The sequence below is a fragment of the Phaethon lepturus genome, unplaced genomic scaffold, assembly GCF_000687285.1.
Source record: "Phaethon lepturus isolate BGI_N335 unplaced genomic scaffold, ASM68728v1 scaffold16296, whole genome shotgun sequence".
Lineage (NCBI taxonomy): Eukaryota > Metazoa > Chordata > Aves > Phaethontiformes > Phaethontidae > Phaethon > Phaethon lepturus.
Genome location: NW_010544274.1, coordinates 3743 through 23734, shown reverse-complemented (window position 1 = coordinate 23734; position 19992 = coordinate 3743). Strand labels below are relative to the sequence as shown.

The 19992-nt window shown below is 41.2% G+C and overlaps 1 protein-coding gene across 1 annotated transcript; it reads right to left on the bottom strand.

Moving 5' to 3' along the window:
- Window positions 1-6899: 6899 nt before the first annotated feature.
- TFCP2L1 (transcription factor CP2-like 1) lies at window positions 6900-19741 on the bottom strand (the record flags this gene model as incomplete). The annotated part of the gene is made up of 13 exons (XM_010288635.1): window positions 6900-6937; window positions 7381-7432; window positions 9508-9650; window positions 10649-10749; window positions 11418-11508; window positions 12375-12468; window positions 12565-12613; window positions 14024-14115; window positions 15862-15972; window positions 16829-16981; window positions 17577-17683; window positions 17955-18060; window positions 19665-19741. Coding segments are annotated over 13 exons (1214 nt in total), but the record flags the coding sequence as incomplete, so codon positions are not given.
- Between the last annotated feature and the right edge of the window lie 251 nt (window positions 19742-19992).

Here is a 19992-nt window from a genome sequence, read left to right as displayed (position 1 = left end):
ATGCTCACGTGGCACCCCACACCTGGGGGGCTCAGGGAGGGATTCACCTCCACCCTGAAAGCCCCAGGGATGGCCCCTGCAGCTGGTAGGGCTCATACAGCCCCCGAGCACGTGCTGCCTGAAGAACTAGAGTAGACAGACCCCTTCTTCTGCTTGGGGATGCGAGTCACCAGTAGGGAAGAATAATCAATTCTCAACTACCTTCGTCCAGGAATGTTGTCTGTGTCGTTACTTTGCATATGAACTGATATATAGAGGCACATGCTGCATTTTCTAGTTTTGTGATTCAAATACTACTTCTGCAAAAGAAAGGAGCCAAAATTGCTCTTGAGGCCAAATAGATCTTGGGAGAAGCTGCTCACTTGCAGGCTTTCAGCCTGCAGAATACTTCTTAATCCAGATTAAGCAGCGCCCTTACATGGCAGTACATCCATTCCCTCTCCTTTGCTTTAATGTCAAGTCTGGCTGCTGGAAGATTCTATTTGCAAACTAGGCTCCATCTTCTCCAACTGTAAAATGACAATGGACATCTATCAATCTCCTGAACATGTATATTACTATATCTATGGCTTAACCCTTAGAGGATACTGAAGTGTTCCCAGCCAAACCACTGTGAATGCTTCATGTCCAAACCTCACTGTCTCTGCTCTAGCATGTGTCTAACAGCTGCTAATGGGACAGATCATTGTTACCAGGAAGGACTTCTTGCTTGTCTCTGATGTCACCGAGGACCAAGCTCTGAAACACGTGCCCCCTGACCACTGCAAGACCAAAGCCAGCTGTCATCTAGCACAGCCTGTGCTCCCACTAAAGCATATGCCCATTGTCATGGCTTCTGCAAGAATTAAGCATTTCTCCTCATGCCTTGACCTGGATTAAATATGAACTGGTCACTGCATTGGGCTGTGGAGAAATGAAGTCTGTCCCAACATGAAGAAAACACTGCAGTACATTTGGCTACAGCTGATGTTCTCTCTCGCCAGCACTTTGCAAACTCTTATTCCACTGATTTTGAGAGGATGCCCAGCACCTCAGAGCTGCATGCTGAGGAGAAGCCAATGCCGAGGCTCTCCTGCGCCCACCCACACCAAGCAAAGCAGAGACGAAACCCGTGCTTCTTACAAACAGGTTTATTTGCATTTTGTCTGGAGCACAGATTCTAGATACAGATTTCTTCTGCACAACAGTACAAGAGCCAGTGCAAAATATGCCTTTTTTTTATTCATGTACAAAAAAAAACAAAAACCAACAAACGAAAAGACAAAGAGTGTGGCAGTATTTACTCACAACTGGTACGCCTCAGCCTCCAATCGACCCACCTCCACTCGCCCTCGCCCGTCACGCCGACTTCATGGTCAGCATCGCCTGTCTCAATCGGCTGCGTTGTCAGTGAAGAGAGGTAACTCCCCTAGCCCTTTGGAAGATAAACACTCACCCCAAGCAAACTGGGACAACAGCAGGCTACTTAAAGTTGGACACACCAGCTGCTCACCAATGCATCCCCCCACAGGGAGCAGAAGAATTTTGAGGGGGGAAAAAAAAAAAAGAAGTACAAATCTAAAATTCACAAAATATTAGGCAGCAGCTTAACCCTTTTTTTTTTTTTTTAAACAGAGGCAAGGATGTTAAGATAAACCTCCAGTCTGCTTTCTCATGTTCACCCACAGTAGTGATGATCAAGGCTGAACAAGCACTCCCCACTGAGTACCCTGTGCTGTCAAACAGATTATAAACTCAAGAAAATATTTCTATTAGTAGCATAAAGTTAAACCATGTCATAACTGGAGGAGAAAGAGAAGCTACAGTCTGAATACAAGTATTTCTTTGAGAACAGTCAAAAACAAAACCAGAAACAAACAAATAAAAACTGTCCCAGTCATCCACCAGATGATTGTTAGAATTACAGCCAATGCTTAAGCAATACAACATCGAGCTAGGAAAGTCATCATACGGTTGTTCTGCTTAGGGAGTAGCTCTTACTAGTTTACAAAGCGTTGGGCAATTTATTTCTCTTTTATTCTAACTAATTTTCAGAAGCTGCAATATAGAACTGCAGTGTTAGTGCAAGAATATGCTCATCTTCACCAAGGCCTGGGATTTATATTTCAGAAATTCATCAAATTTACATCACTCCAAGTGTACCGTGTCCAAATCACTTAGAGTCGCTATTATGGACTTTTACATTTCTACCCAAGGAATGCCTGGGTTTCGAAGCTTGATCAACCAGAGTCTTTTACATTGAACTGCAGTTAAACAAAGCAGAGTACCAGTCAAAGCCAAAGAACACAAGTACTCAGCACATATATGTGTTGATACAGTACAGTATGTATGTGTGTATATATACGCATAAATATGTATGTTACATTATAAGGAGAGTGCCGTTCCGGACATCTCAACTGCAAGAATCCTTTTACCACTTCCAAGTCTTGAAACTTCAGCCCATTAAATTTCACACCAAGGCAATGAGAACTCCAATCTTTTCTAGATTGAGTTATTATTTCTATTTTAGCCAATTAACCAAGCAGAGCCAGCTGAAAGAACAGGAGCTTTAATTTTAATAACACCAATTCTACCACCTCAAGCAGATGGCACAAATTTCTATCACCAGATTATTTGCCCCTTCCCTGCCCTGCAGCTGTGTATCATGGGCATTTCTACGAGTCCTCAGACCATAACCAGAGCAGTACTAACTGATCTGTATCAATTTATTCAGTTGTCAAGAGAAAATGCCGCAATTTATGAAATTATTTTGAACAGCCAGTACAGTTCTGACACGAACTTAACAATACTGGCTGGAGTCATATTGTTTTTAATCGTGTAATGGTTCTGCCTTTTCATGCCCAGCAAGCCCGCTTCTACTCATAGTGGCTGTCATCGTACATACAACCTAAGAGCTGGATAGTTTGGGATACCACACTATTAACTGTAATCCTCAAACCCAAAGCTTACAAAGGTCTGCGGTACAAATTTCACATATATAGCTGAAAAAAAGTCCCTTTTAAATCACTTTGAGCAGGAAGTTTGTTATTTTTTAAAAAAAGACATAGGAGCAACAAAAAAAAAAAAAGCAAGAATAAATGTAATAGGCACTTAAGAGCAAAGTTAAATGCAAAACCCTTTTGGATATTTAAGATGAAGGGGAGCTACTCATCTCCCTTGCCTTTAGCCTATCTAGAATTTAGACATCTAGCCCAGACTAATCATTGGTGCTTCCTCCAGTCTTGAGGAGACAGAAGCTTCCTTCTGGAGGCTATGACATCCTCAAATACGGCAAACGAGTCTCTCCAGAGATGCCAGACCCTCTGTAAGCACAGGGAGAGTCTAAGCGATTAGCTGGGTTACCTGCCAGTTACACAGATGAGACAAGTCGCTCGCTCTCATTCTTCACATAAGCCACTAACATAAATCCTGAAGGCTTCGCTTGGTTCCTGCATGGACAAACTCACCAGCTTCAACAGGACAACGATTTGCTTTTAGTTTTTGGGAGGCAGAGGGGAAGGTTCGTCGGCAGTCCAGTCCCACACCAAGGCTGCTCTGACCACTTGTACTAGCTGCTTAGCCGCGACGGTTTATGGCCATTCTGCTCACGTATCACAACATGTTGGTTATGCAGCATCGTGCAAGAAGGGCAGAGGGTGCAATGATCCTTATGGGTCCCTTCCAACTCGAGATAGTCTATGATTCCAAGTTGAAGTAACTCAGCATTCTCCTAGACACTAAACTAGCTGTGCTGCATCTTCATGGGCATGTACGTTACTGAGCACAATCCTCCAAATTTCTGCTGGGACTACAGAGGTTCAACAATGACTAGAACTACCCAGTCAGGTAAGTGTAGGCCTTACACACACATTAAAGTTATACAGCTTTACAAGCAGGCTAACATAGATAAAACAGTAGAGCCCACCAAGCTGGACAATATTTGTAATCTGTGTGATTGCTTACTCTGGTAGAGCTTCTTACAGCAAAGAAAGAAGAACAAGATATAATGTCAAATTCACCCTCATATCAGCATAACATTATTTTATTTTTAAACATCTAAATATAACAAGGCCCTAACGGAGAGTGATTTTTGCACAAAATTAATCAAGCAAGTGCTACTGAAACACTATAAAGAGTCTTGCATATAATTCTTTATGGGTAAGAATTCTTTTTTAAATAATCAAGAACAAGTTGGGTTTTGTTTGGTTGTTTTTTTTTTAAAGTAAGCAAACAGTTCTTAGCCTCTAACTCTGGGAGCAAAGCTACCTCTATCCGTTCTTCACACTGCTGTGTTTCAGTATTGCCATGTCCCCTGGATTACAGGGCTACCACATGTCAGTGGATACGGTACAGGCTACACTCCTGGAAACTCCAAGGCCTTTTTGAAGCCCTTCTCGTCAGGTCAGATTCACCTCTCTGAGCCACATGCCAACAACAGCCATGCCATATATTGGGCCAGTATTACAAAACAGGATGAAAAAGCGCAGCCTATGTACATCTTCTGAAGTAGTTTCCACAAAATAAACCAAACAGCTCCTGATACGCAGCGGCACGTTGCTCTCACCTATTCACAAACACAGCTGGAATTTATTCCCTCTTTTGGAAGGCAGCTGTAACAGTGCGGCCACAACCTGGATGCCTCCGTGCCCAGGGCCAGGGGCTCCCCAGCCACCCCTCACTCCACATCCACAGCAGAGCCAGGGAGGCCACACAGGCATCAAGGCAGGGTCAAGCTTAGCATGGTCTCACCTTCCTCTCAAAAGGATGGTCTTTCCCATCCTCCACAACGACATTTTTTTCCCCAAAGCTCCCCCTGGCCTGCCCTCTCTGTCAGGAGACCACTTACAAGCTCCTCACCTACGCAACCTGGTCCTCAACCAAGCTGCCTCAAGCTCCTTCACTTCAGGGGAGGAATCGCTGTGTCCCAAAGCCTGGGCATCCTTATTGGAGAAACACTACAATTCATGGAGCATCCAGGACAGCCAGTTGAGCAAGATCGTGCCTAAGTAGGCAATGTTACCCAATTAGCTGAGTTGGCTGAAGGTTTTCCCATTGTAACACAATTTTTCTATTCTAGTATTATTTTTGGTGTAAAAAGAATCGGTGGGGATGGGTGGGTTTTTTTTGCGCAAAACTCGATGCTTTTAATGAAAAAAATGTTGCTTTTCTCAATATTTTGCTGTTTATTTCTGTTGGGAAAACTTGAAACGCATCATTTTTGTCAGAAAAATATCAGTCCGTGTCTGTCCGAATTCCTCCAGTGTCAGCTGGGAGCTGTAATTCACGGGCTGCATGTCCCCCTCTTTCTCAGAAGGCTGGGGTCCTGGGCATCCCTCCAGCCTTCATGACGCATTCCCCCTTCGACTAACCCACAGTAAGAGCATCATGGGATCTGTAATCCAGCCAAAGAGCTGGGCCCCAAGGGAGACATGGCGCACAAGGCACTTGAATGGTAATTTCTGAGGTCTACAACAGTAGCTCAAACTGATGCTGCTTTAAGGGCCAAATGGATTTAATTAAATGTTTCCATTTCAAAAGGATAGAACATTTTATTCAGCATTTTCCAGCTGACAATTTCTCATTTTTTGAAAAATTTCCATTCCAGGAAAATTTTTGGTACTTCAGCTTTCCATTTCAATTCAGGATTAAATTAAATGTTCAAGTATCAGAATCTGATGCTATCTGGACATTCAGTTTGGGAAACAGCTTTATTAGTAAGCTGCCAGCAGTGAAATAACTCCATCCATGCAAAAAGGGTGTGATCCAGTTTGCCTTTGACATCAGTGGAAGCCACTTTTTCAGCTTAGTGGAGCCTGGATGGCATCCCAAAAGACCAAGGGAGAGTGGAGTTGACCATAGTTGCAGATATTTGAAACAGGAGTCAAAATTGAAACAGCAAGAATATAAGAAGCAGCAACTGAGGTGATCTGTTACCTGGACTCAATCAAAACTCAGTTTTACTTACTTCAGTGAATAACAGGAGGAAAAATCATTAAGATCATAACCAATTCCCAGTTACAGTAAAGATAGCAGTTAATCAATGCTTTGCAGAGTAGAATAAATCCATAGCATGAATTTGTCATGAGCTCTGTAACTTTCAGTGTTCAAAACCCTTCCTCAGAAAACCTTCATATACACCATTCAAGAAGACTACTCTAAAGCTGAAGATATAAGACAGTACTGAACTGCTTGCTTCAGGTTGTCTGTCCTCCCTCGAACCCTGCAAAATTGTTCTGTTGGATTGGTATTACAGAAGCTCTGTCAGGACGGACTGAGGTCTCTGGACTTTGAGCACATCTACAGGTGGAAAGCAGTTAAGTTCGGGCTTCCAGGGTTGATACTCTGGGTGAGGACTGGGCACCAAATCCATCCTCTGCATTGCCAAATCTGTTTCTAGATTTAGCCCCAAGCCTTCCACCTCAAAGAGTAAAAGAAAAGCCCCAGGGAGCCTATGTCCATCAGCAATAGGGTGTGTGTTGAAAGCAAGAGAGCATTCAGAACACTAAATAAATCAATTCACCCATCCATAAGGGGTCTAGAGAATTGTTTTTTGTTTATCTTTCATTTCCCTTTAGTACAAGGCAGATGTTTCTAAGTAATAAGCAGAAACCTCGACAATTTTTAAGACTGAAGAAGAAGGGAGGAAGGGAGGAAGAAACATGTACAAGCTTTGAGGATGTTCTCAGCTCCAGCTTCAAAAAAAAAAAAACAAACCACACAACAAAAACCAAAAACAAAAACAAAACCACACACCACCAAAAATGTATATCTGTAAAAGCAAGATTCTCCTTAAGCTGTTTGGTAATTCTTAGTTCATAGGAGCGTTTTATCCAAAGGTTCTTCATGTTTCCAGTCTAGGTTGTCACAATCTCAGTGAGGCACTAAATTTTAGGCTGTTAAAGTCTTTCTGTGCAGCATGGTCATTTTAAAATGATGTGGTAGCCATCATTGCTTTCAGCTGTAATAAAGAAATGCAAAGCATTTTTTTATTGCTTTTAGAAAACAGCACAGATACAGAACCCCAGATTTTCTTCTTAAGTAGTTTGCAATAGTTTGTACTCTTGTTCCACAACCGATTCATGAAAATCAATGTTCGACACCTAGGCCATAGCATTTATATTAAAAAAATACAACATAGTAACTGTCATCTTTCATCATTTACTAGAATGTTTTCTGCTCATTTATGTCAGTAGTATCAATGGATTTATGAAAGTTTTATAACAGCATAACGGAAAGCATAGACCAGTCTATCATAGTGTAAGCTGATGCAACACCTTGACTTACACTAAATTAGATTACTTATCTTTTCAGGATAACAGCACTGAGTTTGTGATGATGTTTAGTGTAACTGAAAGGAGAAATTTTCTTTAGAACTAAAGTAATAGTGGCAGCAATACATACCTTTTAATGTGCTGATAACAAAACAAGATTCATCTTGGAAGTTTTGCACCATCTGAAGGGCAGAAGGAAAAAAGCCAACACAAAATATTTTTAGCAATTTAATTCAAGTTTCTTTCAGTACCAGTATAGAGGAGAGTTATCAAACAACATTTGGTGTCTAGTCCTACACAGTCCTGAGTAACCCTGCCTGTAAGATTATTGAAGTATATGACTGATTAATTAAGGTCATTGCAGCTGCTAATGTGCTTAAGAGAAGCTTACACTGAAGTGCTTGCCTGGAACTGGTCTGGCTTGTTCAGCATTTTACCATCCCCTTTGCAGCTCTTGATCCTGCAAGTTCTTATACCACTCCAGTTAGTCTATTAAAGACCGTATTCTTAATTGCCTTCAATGAAGCTATACTAGTTTAGACTGGATGAAGACAAGTCCCTCTCCTAAAATCTAGCAATGGTAACACACACACATTCAGCTGAATCATGAAGCTTTGTTGAGCTTACATGAGCATCTGGAAAAATATCTAGAGGTAGCCAGCCCCAAGAAATGGACTCCTTGCTGAATAAAGGAATATTTTTACTATAAAACCATCTCAGCAGCATCCACCTGGTTATTTTGACCAGACATTAGTATAGATGCTGTACTTGCAGGAATCATTTACCTGTTTGTATTTCATTGAGGCACAGGAATCTCAGTGAAACTGCTATGAGAGGCAGCAAGGCAGATCATGGGAAGAAAGATCAGTATCTAAATATATTTGAGTTATTCATGAGAAACAACTAGATTTTCAGAACACGTACAGGTTCTAGTGAGGCCCCTAACTAAAGAGATGAGTTAAGAGATTCATCTGACTTCAGATCCAGTCTGAAATGCTCATTTACGCTTTATCCTTAGTCATTGCTCCCATCCTAGAGTAGCCATGTGGGACCGAGAAGGTGAATTACCTTCAGGAGCTGCCTCATGCAGTTGGAGCAGATGCTGGACACCTAACTTCAGAGGGAAGGTGACCAGAACCTCTCTGATCAGCTCAGAAAATCCAGCTTTAGCAAAAGCCTTCTCCTAGCTATTCACTATCATTCAAGTAGAGCACTTTCCAGCTCTAAGTTCGCACACCAAATATCCTTTTCAACTTAGACTAATCTCCCTATTCTCTTTTGGGTTTAACATACACCTCCTGCTCCTGCAAATCAAACTTCACTGGTGAGTCTGTGTGTCTGTGCCTAATGATGCATGAAGTACATTCATCGAGTGCCTCGCTCTTGCCACTATAGTACTAGAACAAGAAAAAAATAATAAAAAAAGCAATAGACATTGTTAATAATTGACTTAAATAAATACTTAAAGCCTTATACCCAATCTGGTTCAAGCAATTCCTCTACCAAGAGTTGCCTCCAAGCACTTTACATCCATAAAGCATCAAGGTTTCAGATTTAATCAGGCTGAAATAGCAAGGAGACTTTAGGAATAAGCATTACAGCCTTCAATTTAGGCTCCAGTTGAGACCTATGCTCTGCTTCATTTGTTTTAACAATGTTTCTTATAAATGAAGCTCCATAAGTGATTCTGGTGCATGAATGAGTTGGTAATTTAGTGGGGGGAAAAGAGGAAGAAGGGCAACTCGCTATTAACCTGCAAGTTAATGGAATGGACTAAATTAAGCCATGATATAAAGGGACACAAACAGTTAGAAGAGGTCCATGAAATTATAGTGTGCACATACACAACACTGACTCTGACCCAGTAGCTGTAATCACTGGCCAAGATATAAGACTAGTTGTCCTAAAAATTTTCAAACTTGCCTTCTTCAGGAAACTTGCCTGTTCAATTTTAAAGGTTCCCACTTTAGATCCTCACTTCAGAATTTGTTTAAGTAGCCAAGACGAAAAGGAAATTATCATTTTTGTGTGTGTTTTGTTTTAAAAAAAATTTCTTTTACAAAGCAACAATCTTAAATCCACACCAACATCAGTGGTATGCATGAATGATTTGCTTTAAGTATTTGCTTTCACTTCTTGGGATTAGTAACCTTGCAAAGCTTCCTTGAAGATTCACTCCACAACTTAAAAGGTCATTTTAACTTCAAGAAGTCAGACTACTCTTACAGCTCTGACAGAGTTTTCATTAACCCCTTACCTCATTGCTCACTAATACATGGATCCCTGTTGGTCCCTGACGATAGATTCGATTTATCTGCTGTGGAGAAATGCTGTACAAGTTGGCAATCTTCTCAATTAATTCCAGCGTGGTCAATTCTTCCAAGAAGATTGCATGATATACTGCAACAGGTTGAAAGCAATTATGGAATTACAGAGTAATTATAGAATAGCAACTACTGATAAGACCAAGATGCTCAATATCAACAACTAAATGGGTTTAAGACCAAGGTTCAAATCTTGACAGTAAACAAACAAGCTTAGTACCTTTAAAGCAACCGCCAGATATCCAGCTTGATGATTTGTAGAAAAATACCCAGTATTGGATGCAGCGGGCAAATAAAGCACACGTCCCTTTCGCCCAGAGGAAAACACATGGGCTAACGACAACATGTATCATTGGGCACCAAAAAAACCCTCTCATAAAGATGTTAATATTTTTGGATAACCTACTTTTACTGATTGGACATTTTAAATTAGATCAAATTAAATAGTAAAACACATATGATGTTACACAAAAACGATATTTTATTAGACGTTATCCCACAGGCACAAACTAATGATTATAATGTATCAAATAACTGCAGATTACAGTATTATTTTTTAAGTCCAATCCAAATGGTAGAATAACCAGGCAGAAAAGCCATGTTTGGTTAGTACTAAGCGCAAGAACTAAGAACAACCTCTATTCTCATTTGATCGTACATCATGTCATGAGGGATAGTTATGAGCAGTGAGTCCCCAAAAGCTTTGAACTTCCAAGAATTAGAACCTCACTTTAAGATATACCAACCTTCCATTTACCGAAATATTTTCAAACAAGCCATAATCTAAAGCAAATTGTGGATGGGAAGGTAGTTTTTAATGCTATGGTCCCTATTAAGAACTGAATAGAGATTTTGCTGTGGCATTCTGCAGATAGCTTGTTAAGTTGGGTCTGTTCCCCAGGAAAACGGTACCAGCTGGAATCTGTAGCCCTGAAACCAACCAAAGTGGCAGAACCAGGACAAACATGACTTCTTTAAACACTCAGGAACTAAGCTGTCCCACACAGGAGCTCATGCAGAAAGCAGCATTCTCATCAGGTGAGTGTTTAACAAAATCCACACATAAACACTTACCACAAAGACTGCCATCTCCATTTTCTCGTTTTTGGTGGAGATGGGACCTGTTATGCTCTGGTTCTTGACAGACATAAATTGTCATCTTGGGCCTTACATTTCTATGGATTATTAAAAAATAGTAGAGAGTTATTTAGTAGATCTAAAATTGTTCCAGTCAGCTACCAAACAATGACAGATGGAATCATTCGGGCTGTGCATAAATAATCAGCTAAGGGATAGTCTTGATGTTAGTGACTAGATGTCTTAGGAGGTCTAGTAAGAGCCCCGATAAGAGGTGGTGGTACAGTGCAGAGCACCATAACCTCTTCAGGATCAGGTAAGAATAAAACAGTTTACGGCACTTGCCAAGGAGCTCATCATACCTGCCTTTACTGATTTGAATCCTCCCCAGGTGTATAATTTATGATGTTATTGCAATAAAAGTTTAAGAGTCATTTGAGGCTCCAAGGGTTGGTTTCTTGTTTGTTACCTGTGATGGAGATGCAACACAGGGTATTGTAGGCTGTGTCTCATAGGAAGTGGATGGAAGCTATCAGCTGGTAGCAAATAAACCACTGGAGATCCACATTATGCTGCTTCATTTCGGCAACATTTCTGAGCTATGCTTAGATTTGAATACCATTGTGATCTCCAGCCTCTGAGATGACCTCTCTGAAGTGTTAAAAGGAAGTCTAAATGCTACAGCTCCAGGATTAACTTCTAGTTAACACTGAAATTACCAAGGAATGCTTCCATAATAAAAAAATAGGAAGGAAGAAGTACAAACCTTCCTTTGATTGCATTAAAGAGCCGAATTCCATCAGCAGGCCCACAGATTTGAACAAAATCTTCTTTGGACATCTTCAGTAAGTCAGCACCTACATATTTCAAATTGATTTTTTTTCAGAAGTTAAGCAAATCTTAGCTTCCAAATTGTGTGTATGGGCAGCAGGAAAGGGCAGGGGGAGAGAATCCACAAAGCTAAATCAGATAGGTTTGCCTAGAGAAGCTGCAAATCAGTCGTTGTGAAACAGAGCTAGAAGCTGCCAAAAGAGCAGTGCTACACTGGAAGATATTCTAGCCAACTCAAAGACAAGCTGTATATTTAACATTGGCCCTTATGTGGCGCAGTTTTCTCTAACTGCCACGTTCACCAGGTTATTTAATCACGTTGCAAGTCACAGAGAGGCTCCTCAAGATTTCAACATCTTTAACAATTCTCCCTTCCACCAACTTACTGCTGTGTACAACTACCTAATGGGAGGGTACAGTGAAGATGGAGCTGCAGATGGAGTCAGACTCTGCTCAAAGGTGCACAGGGACAGAACAAGATGCAGCAGATAGAAGATGGGAAACACTGATTAGGTATAAGGAGAAACTTTTTCACTGTGAGAGTAGTCAAGTATTTGAAGAAGTTGCTTAGAGAAATTGTGGAATTTACAACCTTGGGAGATACTCAAACACAACTGCACAAGGTCCTGGACTTGCTTCAAGCGGGGGGTTGCACCTAATGAACTCAAGAAGTCCCTTCTGTCTTAACTTATCCTCTTCCATCTTTACTTATTCTATATTTCTACAAACTGTTTTGGCAAACGCTAACTCATCTAAGAACAAAAGAACAACCACACTGGATCAGACCAGTGATCCCATCAACAGTGGCCAGCAGCAGATGCTATTGATATGAAGCATGAGCTGCACTTACAAAAGAAAATAAAAACAAAATAATTGGACTGTTTCAACTCACCCGAAAAACTTGAGAAGAGTCTACAGAATGGAGAGAACCTATTACGATGAAGCCACTGCTGGGCATCTTGAATAGAAGCAGAAGGAAGGAGATGCTACATTGCAAAAAGAATAAGAAGGTCTTGAAATGAACTGTTCACCAGTGTCCTAAAAAAGAAAAGCACCACATTAACATGATCTCAAGTACTTACATCATTGCTGGGAGGCAGGAGCTCCACTTGGTGGGTTGGAGAACTGTTGCTAAAAAAAATTATATAAAGTTGGAAGAGAAAAAAAACATTATTTTAAATTTTACATTGCAGTGGACATCCTCTTCCCCCTCCTCCATTTGACTCAACTGTCACAAGTTACATACTAACTTGGCTTTTTTCTCAGATTTTTTAAAAAGCTGTCCAAAATCTGGTCTAAGAAAAAAGAAATTTCTACTTGAGCCTTTTGTTAGTCAGCTGAGGTCCTACTCAACACTGAGAGAAAAAACTCATGTTACTGACCTCATTCAAGCTTTTCCATACAAGTCACTCACTAATGTGACACCATCTAAGGAAGGAAGTTGTGACCTACAAGGGTGTCCGAACTCAAAATTCATATGAGCTAGAAATCCAGTAACTAAATCCACTGTCTAATGATTTGTCACAAAAATTGAAAAAAAGACCAAATAATTCAACCCTGGTATTATCTTAAACATAGTAAATTGCAATTTAACAATTTATTACACAAAACTACATTTCTACTAAACCCTCCTAAAACATAGACAGGATTCAACACGTCAAGGATTTTCCCAGAGAGTTAACAATCTACCACTGGAAGAAAATGCTCAACATATCTCTCTACTAACACCAATTTTTGTCATTTCAGTGTTTGTCCTTATTCATATGTTGCTCATTGAAAATTTATGATACAACATTGATTAATTAATAAGCTGTGTGGGAAGGCGACATGGCTGCAGAGTCCTAAAGAAGGAGAAGAAAGGTCTACACCAAATTATTCCTAGGGGAAAGTATGGTGCAGGGAGGACTCAGAAGTACTGAGGGACCTTGCTGTATATTTCTGTCATCAGCTATCATCTTGGGTGTTTCAGGACCACTAAATCTGTTTCTTTATGACAGTTATATTAGTGAATTAAATATGCCTCCTGTTAGTCCTCTGTTCTGGAATGGCTTCTCAAAACCCAGGCTGTTTTGTCCCAGACTGGATTTCTTTACATCCCATTCAACTGGGAATTCAGCACCCCAAACTACCTGAAGACAGAAAGGAAGGAAGAAATACCAACTCTGAAGAGGTGCTGAAGGCTGAAAGTCTCTAGCACTCTTGTCAGAAGATACTGGGAATTACTGGTACAGGGCATGGTGTGTTCTCTGACCCACCCAGAAGAGTAAGAGGGAGAATTCATGGCAGGGGTTGCCCTGGTGGCCCTCCAATGCTCACCTCCCAGCCACCACATACACAGCAGACATACAAACAGTACTCTGCGTTACAGGGAACTCCTGGATGAAAAGTCTTAAAAAAGGCTTTGTGGGAAATATTTTCCCCTTTCTAGGAAGGGTGGTCCTTGACCTCTTCTTCCAGGATAAGAAATGCATGGACACACAAAACACATGCACATGAAGGCTACCATATCAACAGGAGAGAAAGCATTTATTTGTTACATACCCATCTCCAAGGTTGAAGCTGTTGGGAGAACTGTTGTAGCTTGGAGATGGAGCATTGTTCATCTGATAAGGCACATCAGGCCAGGGAGAGCACTGTTGGAAGAAAGGCAGCAGGGATACTTTCATAAGGATGGAAATAAAGGATTCGATTCTCCTCTCATACCACATTCATGCTGTTGCCACGCCACTAACTTCAGCTCATCACTCCTGCTGGGAGGAGGAGACGGGCCATGGATTTTCTACACTGCTCTCCAAGCAGGCTGTCAGGGGGCCAGATTGATTCCAGTTGTGCATTCCACATTTCTCCCATTTCACAAAGCCTGACCCCAAATAACACTGGGCCAAAGTGTGCACAGCTGTAAGTCAGAGCAACGCCAGTAAGTCAACTCAGACTGAAGGCAGCAATGATACAGAAACACCCCTGGTCTCAATTATAAATCCCTAATTAAATCCAGGCAAGAGTGACAAATACGCTCCAGTGGCATTGCTTCAGGTTTATACCAGTGAAAGAGCAGAATTTGAACCAGCCTGCTAAAACCTCTGGCTATTAGTCAAAGAGCTCAAGTTATAAATGGGTATGACATGGAGAAACTTTAAGATAGTCAGACAGACACAAAGGTTCTAAAAGCCTTCACAAATATAGGTCAAACTCCATATTCCATTACAGTAGTGTAAAAACAGAGTAACCCAACTAGAATTGGTGACTCTGTTCTGAATTTAAGCCACTGTAATCAGTAGGAGAAGTCTAGTCTTGTGGAACCACCCACCATCAAGAGCTCAAGAAAATGCTCTGTAGTATCCTTGTTTGCAATGATAAGAAGTTGACAAGTGTAGCTTTGGAGTTTTATCATCTCCACAAATACTAGCAAATATTTTATCACCTCCATGAGCACTAGCAAATATTTAACTCTGGCAGCCCACATTTTCCCATGCAATATGTCAAAGTGCATCAGAGCTCATGAGGAGAGCTTGGAATCTGCCAAGTCAGTAGAATTAGGTTTGTGTACAGAAGAGCCTCGTTAACAACCACCACGTTGAATTAGAAAACATGCTGGTCGCTCCTGGCAACACAAGGAAAATTGAGTGGAAGGGACTGGATCTCACAAACAGGAAGTTTATTTAAATTAAGAAAAAAACCTCATTTTTAGAAGTCCAGCAAGCCACTTCAAAAAAACAAGAACTAAATCAAACAGCAAGACATTCCCATAGGGAGATGGAACAGCACTTTTAAACTACTGTCTTGAGTCCTGTTGCTCAGTAATTCTGCAGCCTGGGGTAAGCTTATATATACATCTTAGTAATAGCAGGGAGGGGTAGAAACACATACATCTCCACACCAGATGCATGAGAATATAAAATATTCAAGATATTCCTAGAGTACAAGCCAGAATCTTCCAAGATCTTGTATGTAATAGTAGCTTCATAGGCACATTCACAGAAAAACAGATTAATAATTTAATCAGACAGCCTATTCATCTGTTCAAGTGCCCTATCTCCAACATGAGCATTTGCCAGATGGTTCTGAAGAAAATACCTCATACAATTGGCATCTAAATGCCACGACAAGTGCCCTGGAGCATGGCAGAAGATAGAGAAAATGTTTCCTTTAAAGCTAGGCTGTTAAGGGTTGGTTTACACCCTGAAACATAAGAAACTTTGGCATCTTTTATAAACTTCAACAGTGAGAGACATTTTAGAATTTCACTCTGCTCTCAATTTCAATCAGATCTGGGATACGTGTCTCCACAAGACAATCTCCAGGGCTCAGTTAGACTGAATTTTCTCTCAAATCTATCCCCCAACATGCTGAAGCAGTATGACGTGTCTAAAACGCTTTACCTCTGTGAGAATAGTTGTCTCATAAGAAGGCTGATACTTCTCCTTCTCTTGAGTAGTCTTCTTCTCCATTTTTTCCCTGTCAGTCTTCTGTTTTCTGTCTGCTCCTTTAGGCTATAAGCACAGGCACAAGCTTTTCCTTATACCAAGTATTACAAATTTGGAGACAGAGGCCAACAGGTGTTTTTCTAATCAGTTCACAAGTCTCCTTAAGATTTATGGGGACTTTACATATGGAACAAGATCAGATGTGCATTTTCTAGGCAAAAAAAAATTAGTCAAGCATCTCTACTGTTTCTGTAACATACCCCATTAATGCCTACCCCAATTCCAAAACAGGCTGACCACAGTCCTGAGATTTGCGCCATCAGTTCTGCGCCTCAGTTGGTATTTGTACCATCTCTCCAGGAACAGGAAAGACACTGCTCACAGGAGTAGCAGATCCTTTAAGAAAACAAGTCTATGAAAAGCTTGTTGTTAAGTGGCTACAGGTCTGCCACACCCACATTAGGAGCTTCAGAGATGCTTTCTATCTGAATCTTTCTCTCCTCCAGGTAGCATGGAGAGGAGCTCTGCTGCAACAAGCAAAGAGTGTTTAAGATCTCCAAGATATACTCTCACTGTTCATGGGGGACTGAATCAAAGAAACTGGAGATGCCACAATGTCTTGATTGCCTAGGAGCACCAAAACACAGCGGATACCCTAAATATCTCAGTTATTCTATAGTGTTCAAGGTACAATGGACTGGCATAAGTCTTGGTGCAGCACTTGGGTCATTTGAATTTAACTGGAATTGCTGCGTAGTTCAGTGTTTATGCCACTTTGTGTGCAAAAATCCCATTTAAGATCTTAAGCATACCCAGTTAAAAGTCTGTTCTTTTACTCCGCTATTTGCATCACTCCTACACAATTTAAAAACTGTGCACGTTCCTTAATCTACTTGATGACAAAGCCAAAACTACCTCATACCTTGAACACTTTGATCTGGCAGCTCGCAGAATGCAAGTGTTCTGTGTATTCACCATTTTCATTCTGCTTAAAGGTGTCGATTTGCACCCGGAAGGGCACCCCTTTCTCTCCTCCATGTTTCCGTGGAGTAAATTCTGTGCTGATGCAATGTACCTGGCAAAACAAAAGCTGTGCTCATCTCTGGAGACAGTTGGAAGCCGTGCAAATCTGAATTTCAGATTTTGCCCAAACATGAGGTTTTGGCTCCTCCCAAGAAACTAAGAGAGGCAGAAGAGTTCATATGTTTTCATTTCCATTCCTCAGGACAAAACAACTACAAGAACAAGCAGCCCAGAAAGAAACAGGGCATCAAGAAAAGCATCCTTTGACTTAAGTAAATCCCACATACAGATTAAAAACTGGCATAGCTGGCATCTGGGATACGAAACACTCATGAAGGAGGAAAGCAAGCAAAACTAACAGGTTGTGAACAGTTTCCTCTAGACAAAACCTATGCTTAGAAAGCAACTTTTTTTTTTTTTTTAAAGAAAATCCTAGCTGTAGCAGGTAGTACTTCAAAGCTAGCAAGTAGCTAGCAAGTTGGTTTAGCAAGTATCCTACAAATTAATTATACATGATTTTCACACGAGTTTCTATATTATCGTCAGCATCTTCCTCTCTCCTTCATGTCCTGGCTACCTTAACTCTCCAGGTCTCTATAAGGTATCTCACCATTGTATTTACCACAGGAATGTCACTTCTCTTTTACCTGAATGAATGCTGAGGCTCTCTTTGATGGATCCCACAGAAATTCAACAGTGTTCAACTGGGTTGGGCTGGCCCTGGGATCCAAGATACCAACAGACAGCGGAATATCTGTAGAAGAAAACCCCTAAAATTTTAAAAATATTAAATTGAAGAAGAGAAAGCATTTCCACACAATTACAAGATGCATGTGAAAAGCCAAGCCACCAATGCTATGTCTATTTAGGACCTATAGTGCTAGATCTCCTTCCCACCCAAAGACATACAGGATTCCTAAGAGAGCAGGATATAAAAAACCAAAACACACAATGCAAACACTCCATACATCATTCAGCATCTCACTTCCAAACACTGCGCAGGAACCATAATGTAATAGTCTCACCTATATCAAGGATGCGGTCCCCAGGCCGACTCCACCTCCAGCCCTCGAGCTGCTGATGCTCTGTGTACTGCAGGCGTCGATCATGGAAAACTACACGAATTATGCTCTGTTAAGAAAAGATAGCGAGATGAACAACGTGATCCAGAGGCCCTTCTCTTGAGATGAATTTGGTTTTCCAGCGTAGAAGCAAAAGCTGATCTGTTATGTTTCTCACCCCCATTCATGAGGAGGGTAGAGGGTCCACCTAAGAGACCCATCACCATGTTTATCAAATTCCTAAGGGACCCCTGAGTGAGAGAGCAACACACTTTCCCCTTCACAGGGCACGTCTACACTGCATAACGCAGCCCTGTACAGCTTTCTGGGATTCGGTCTGGAAGCACTATAGCAACGCTCACCTAATCTTAGGTGTCATGCCATGTAAACATCACTATACTGCCTCCACACCCAAAAATGGCTCACACGGGGGTAATAGTTAATGTGTCTGTACCATGCCCCAACCCCAGCATATCCCACTGATTAGCAAATGTGAAAGCCAGCTCACCTGTCCCTGCACCGGTGGAGCTGATGTGCCCAGACACCTTGTCAGTGGGAATTAAAACTTGATTCCAGCCATTAACAGCCAGTCATTGCATTTGCCTCAGTGTAGTTAAACAAGCGTAGAATAAGAAAGCTTCTGTAACAGGAGAATTTTCATCTCTGGTCTGCAATGGTGCAGCCGTGTCAATAACTGGAGAAAAAGGCTGGAATAAGGGCAATCCCCAGGGCAGACAAGTCCAAAGTACTCCTAACTAATATATCCTTTTGTATATTCAGAATGCTACAATTGCATGAGTTAACGACCCCTTACATCTCAGTTTCTCAAGTCCATGCTCCCGTTGTGGATGTCCGTATCAAATAAGTGAGCATTTTTTGCCAATGAACCTGAGAAACGCCCAAATCAAACCCTAGCTCCCAGAAGCAAGCAAGCCACAGTGGGAATGGCTGCAAAACTGGAACCTCAATCCACATGCTTCCTGAAATGGGCCAAAAGACAAATAGGGAACTGCCTAAACTTGGACAACATTTGAAATGGAGATTGGAATCCAAATTTTGCAACTAGTCTCCACTTCTCAAAAGAAATCCTGAGGCAGAACAGCCAAGAATTGGGGAGAGGAAGGCTTGAAGGTTGGATCCAGAACCAAGGTCCAGATCAAAGTTTTTGAATTTGAACTGTTTTGGGAGGGGGGAAGCAACAACAACAAAAAAATCCCCAAAACCAAACATTCAAGTTCTATATGTTCATAATTATGCCCATTACCAAAGTAAACTGGAGCTATGCAGAATCTGCATGGCAGAAGGATGTAAACACCAGGGTCCTCCATTTGACATGTAAGAACCCAGGCATGTTGCTGGGGTTAAGAAGGGAGACAAGTCTGCCTCTCAGTAGTTTTGACCATGTTCACCTCTGAACTTTGGGATTCCCCCGAACCCAATATTCACAGTGAAACTCTGGGGTCATGATCACAAACAGAATAAAGGTTCCCTTGAAGCCCTGTAAAGCCAAGCTGCATAGTCCCATGAAACTAGGACTCAACAACTCCATCAGCCCTGGACCCATTAAAAAGAATGGCAAAGTATTTTCTATTCTCTCAGTGTGAGCAAGGTCAGGCCTTTCATTAGAGGCTGTATGTAGTAGCAGGAAGAAAAGAAATCTATATTTCTCCTTACCTTTACATATTTTGTGTTTAAATCTTGAAACTCTCCCAATTTCCTATTCTCAAGTAGACGGATTTCATAAGACTGACCTAGAGTTTAAGGAAACATTTCCAAGGTGTTTAATATGTTGTAGCAATGAGAGAGTCATGCTGGCATTTACGTGGCTAATAAAGCATACGTTTGATCAGGGAAAGCTCGTTTTTGGTAACAAAATGCATTTGCCCCAGTAATCAAGTAGGCACTAAAGCACGGCAGAAATCTGAGGGGAACGTTTGTCCTTCGACAGCTAAAAGCTTTCAGTTAGGGTATCAATCATAGTCTGTCTCCTGGGGTTGCTGCA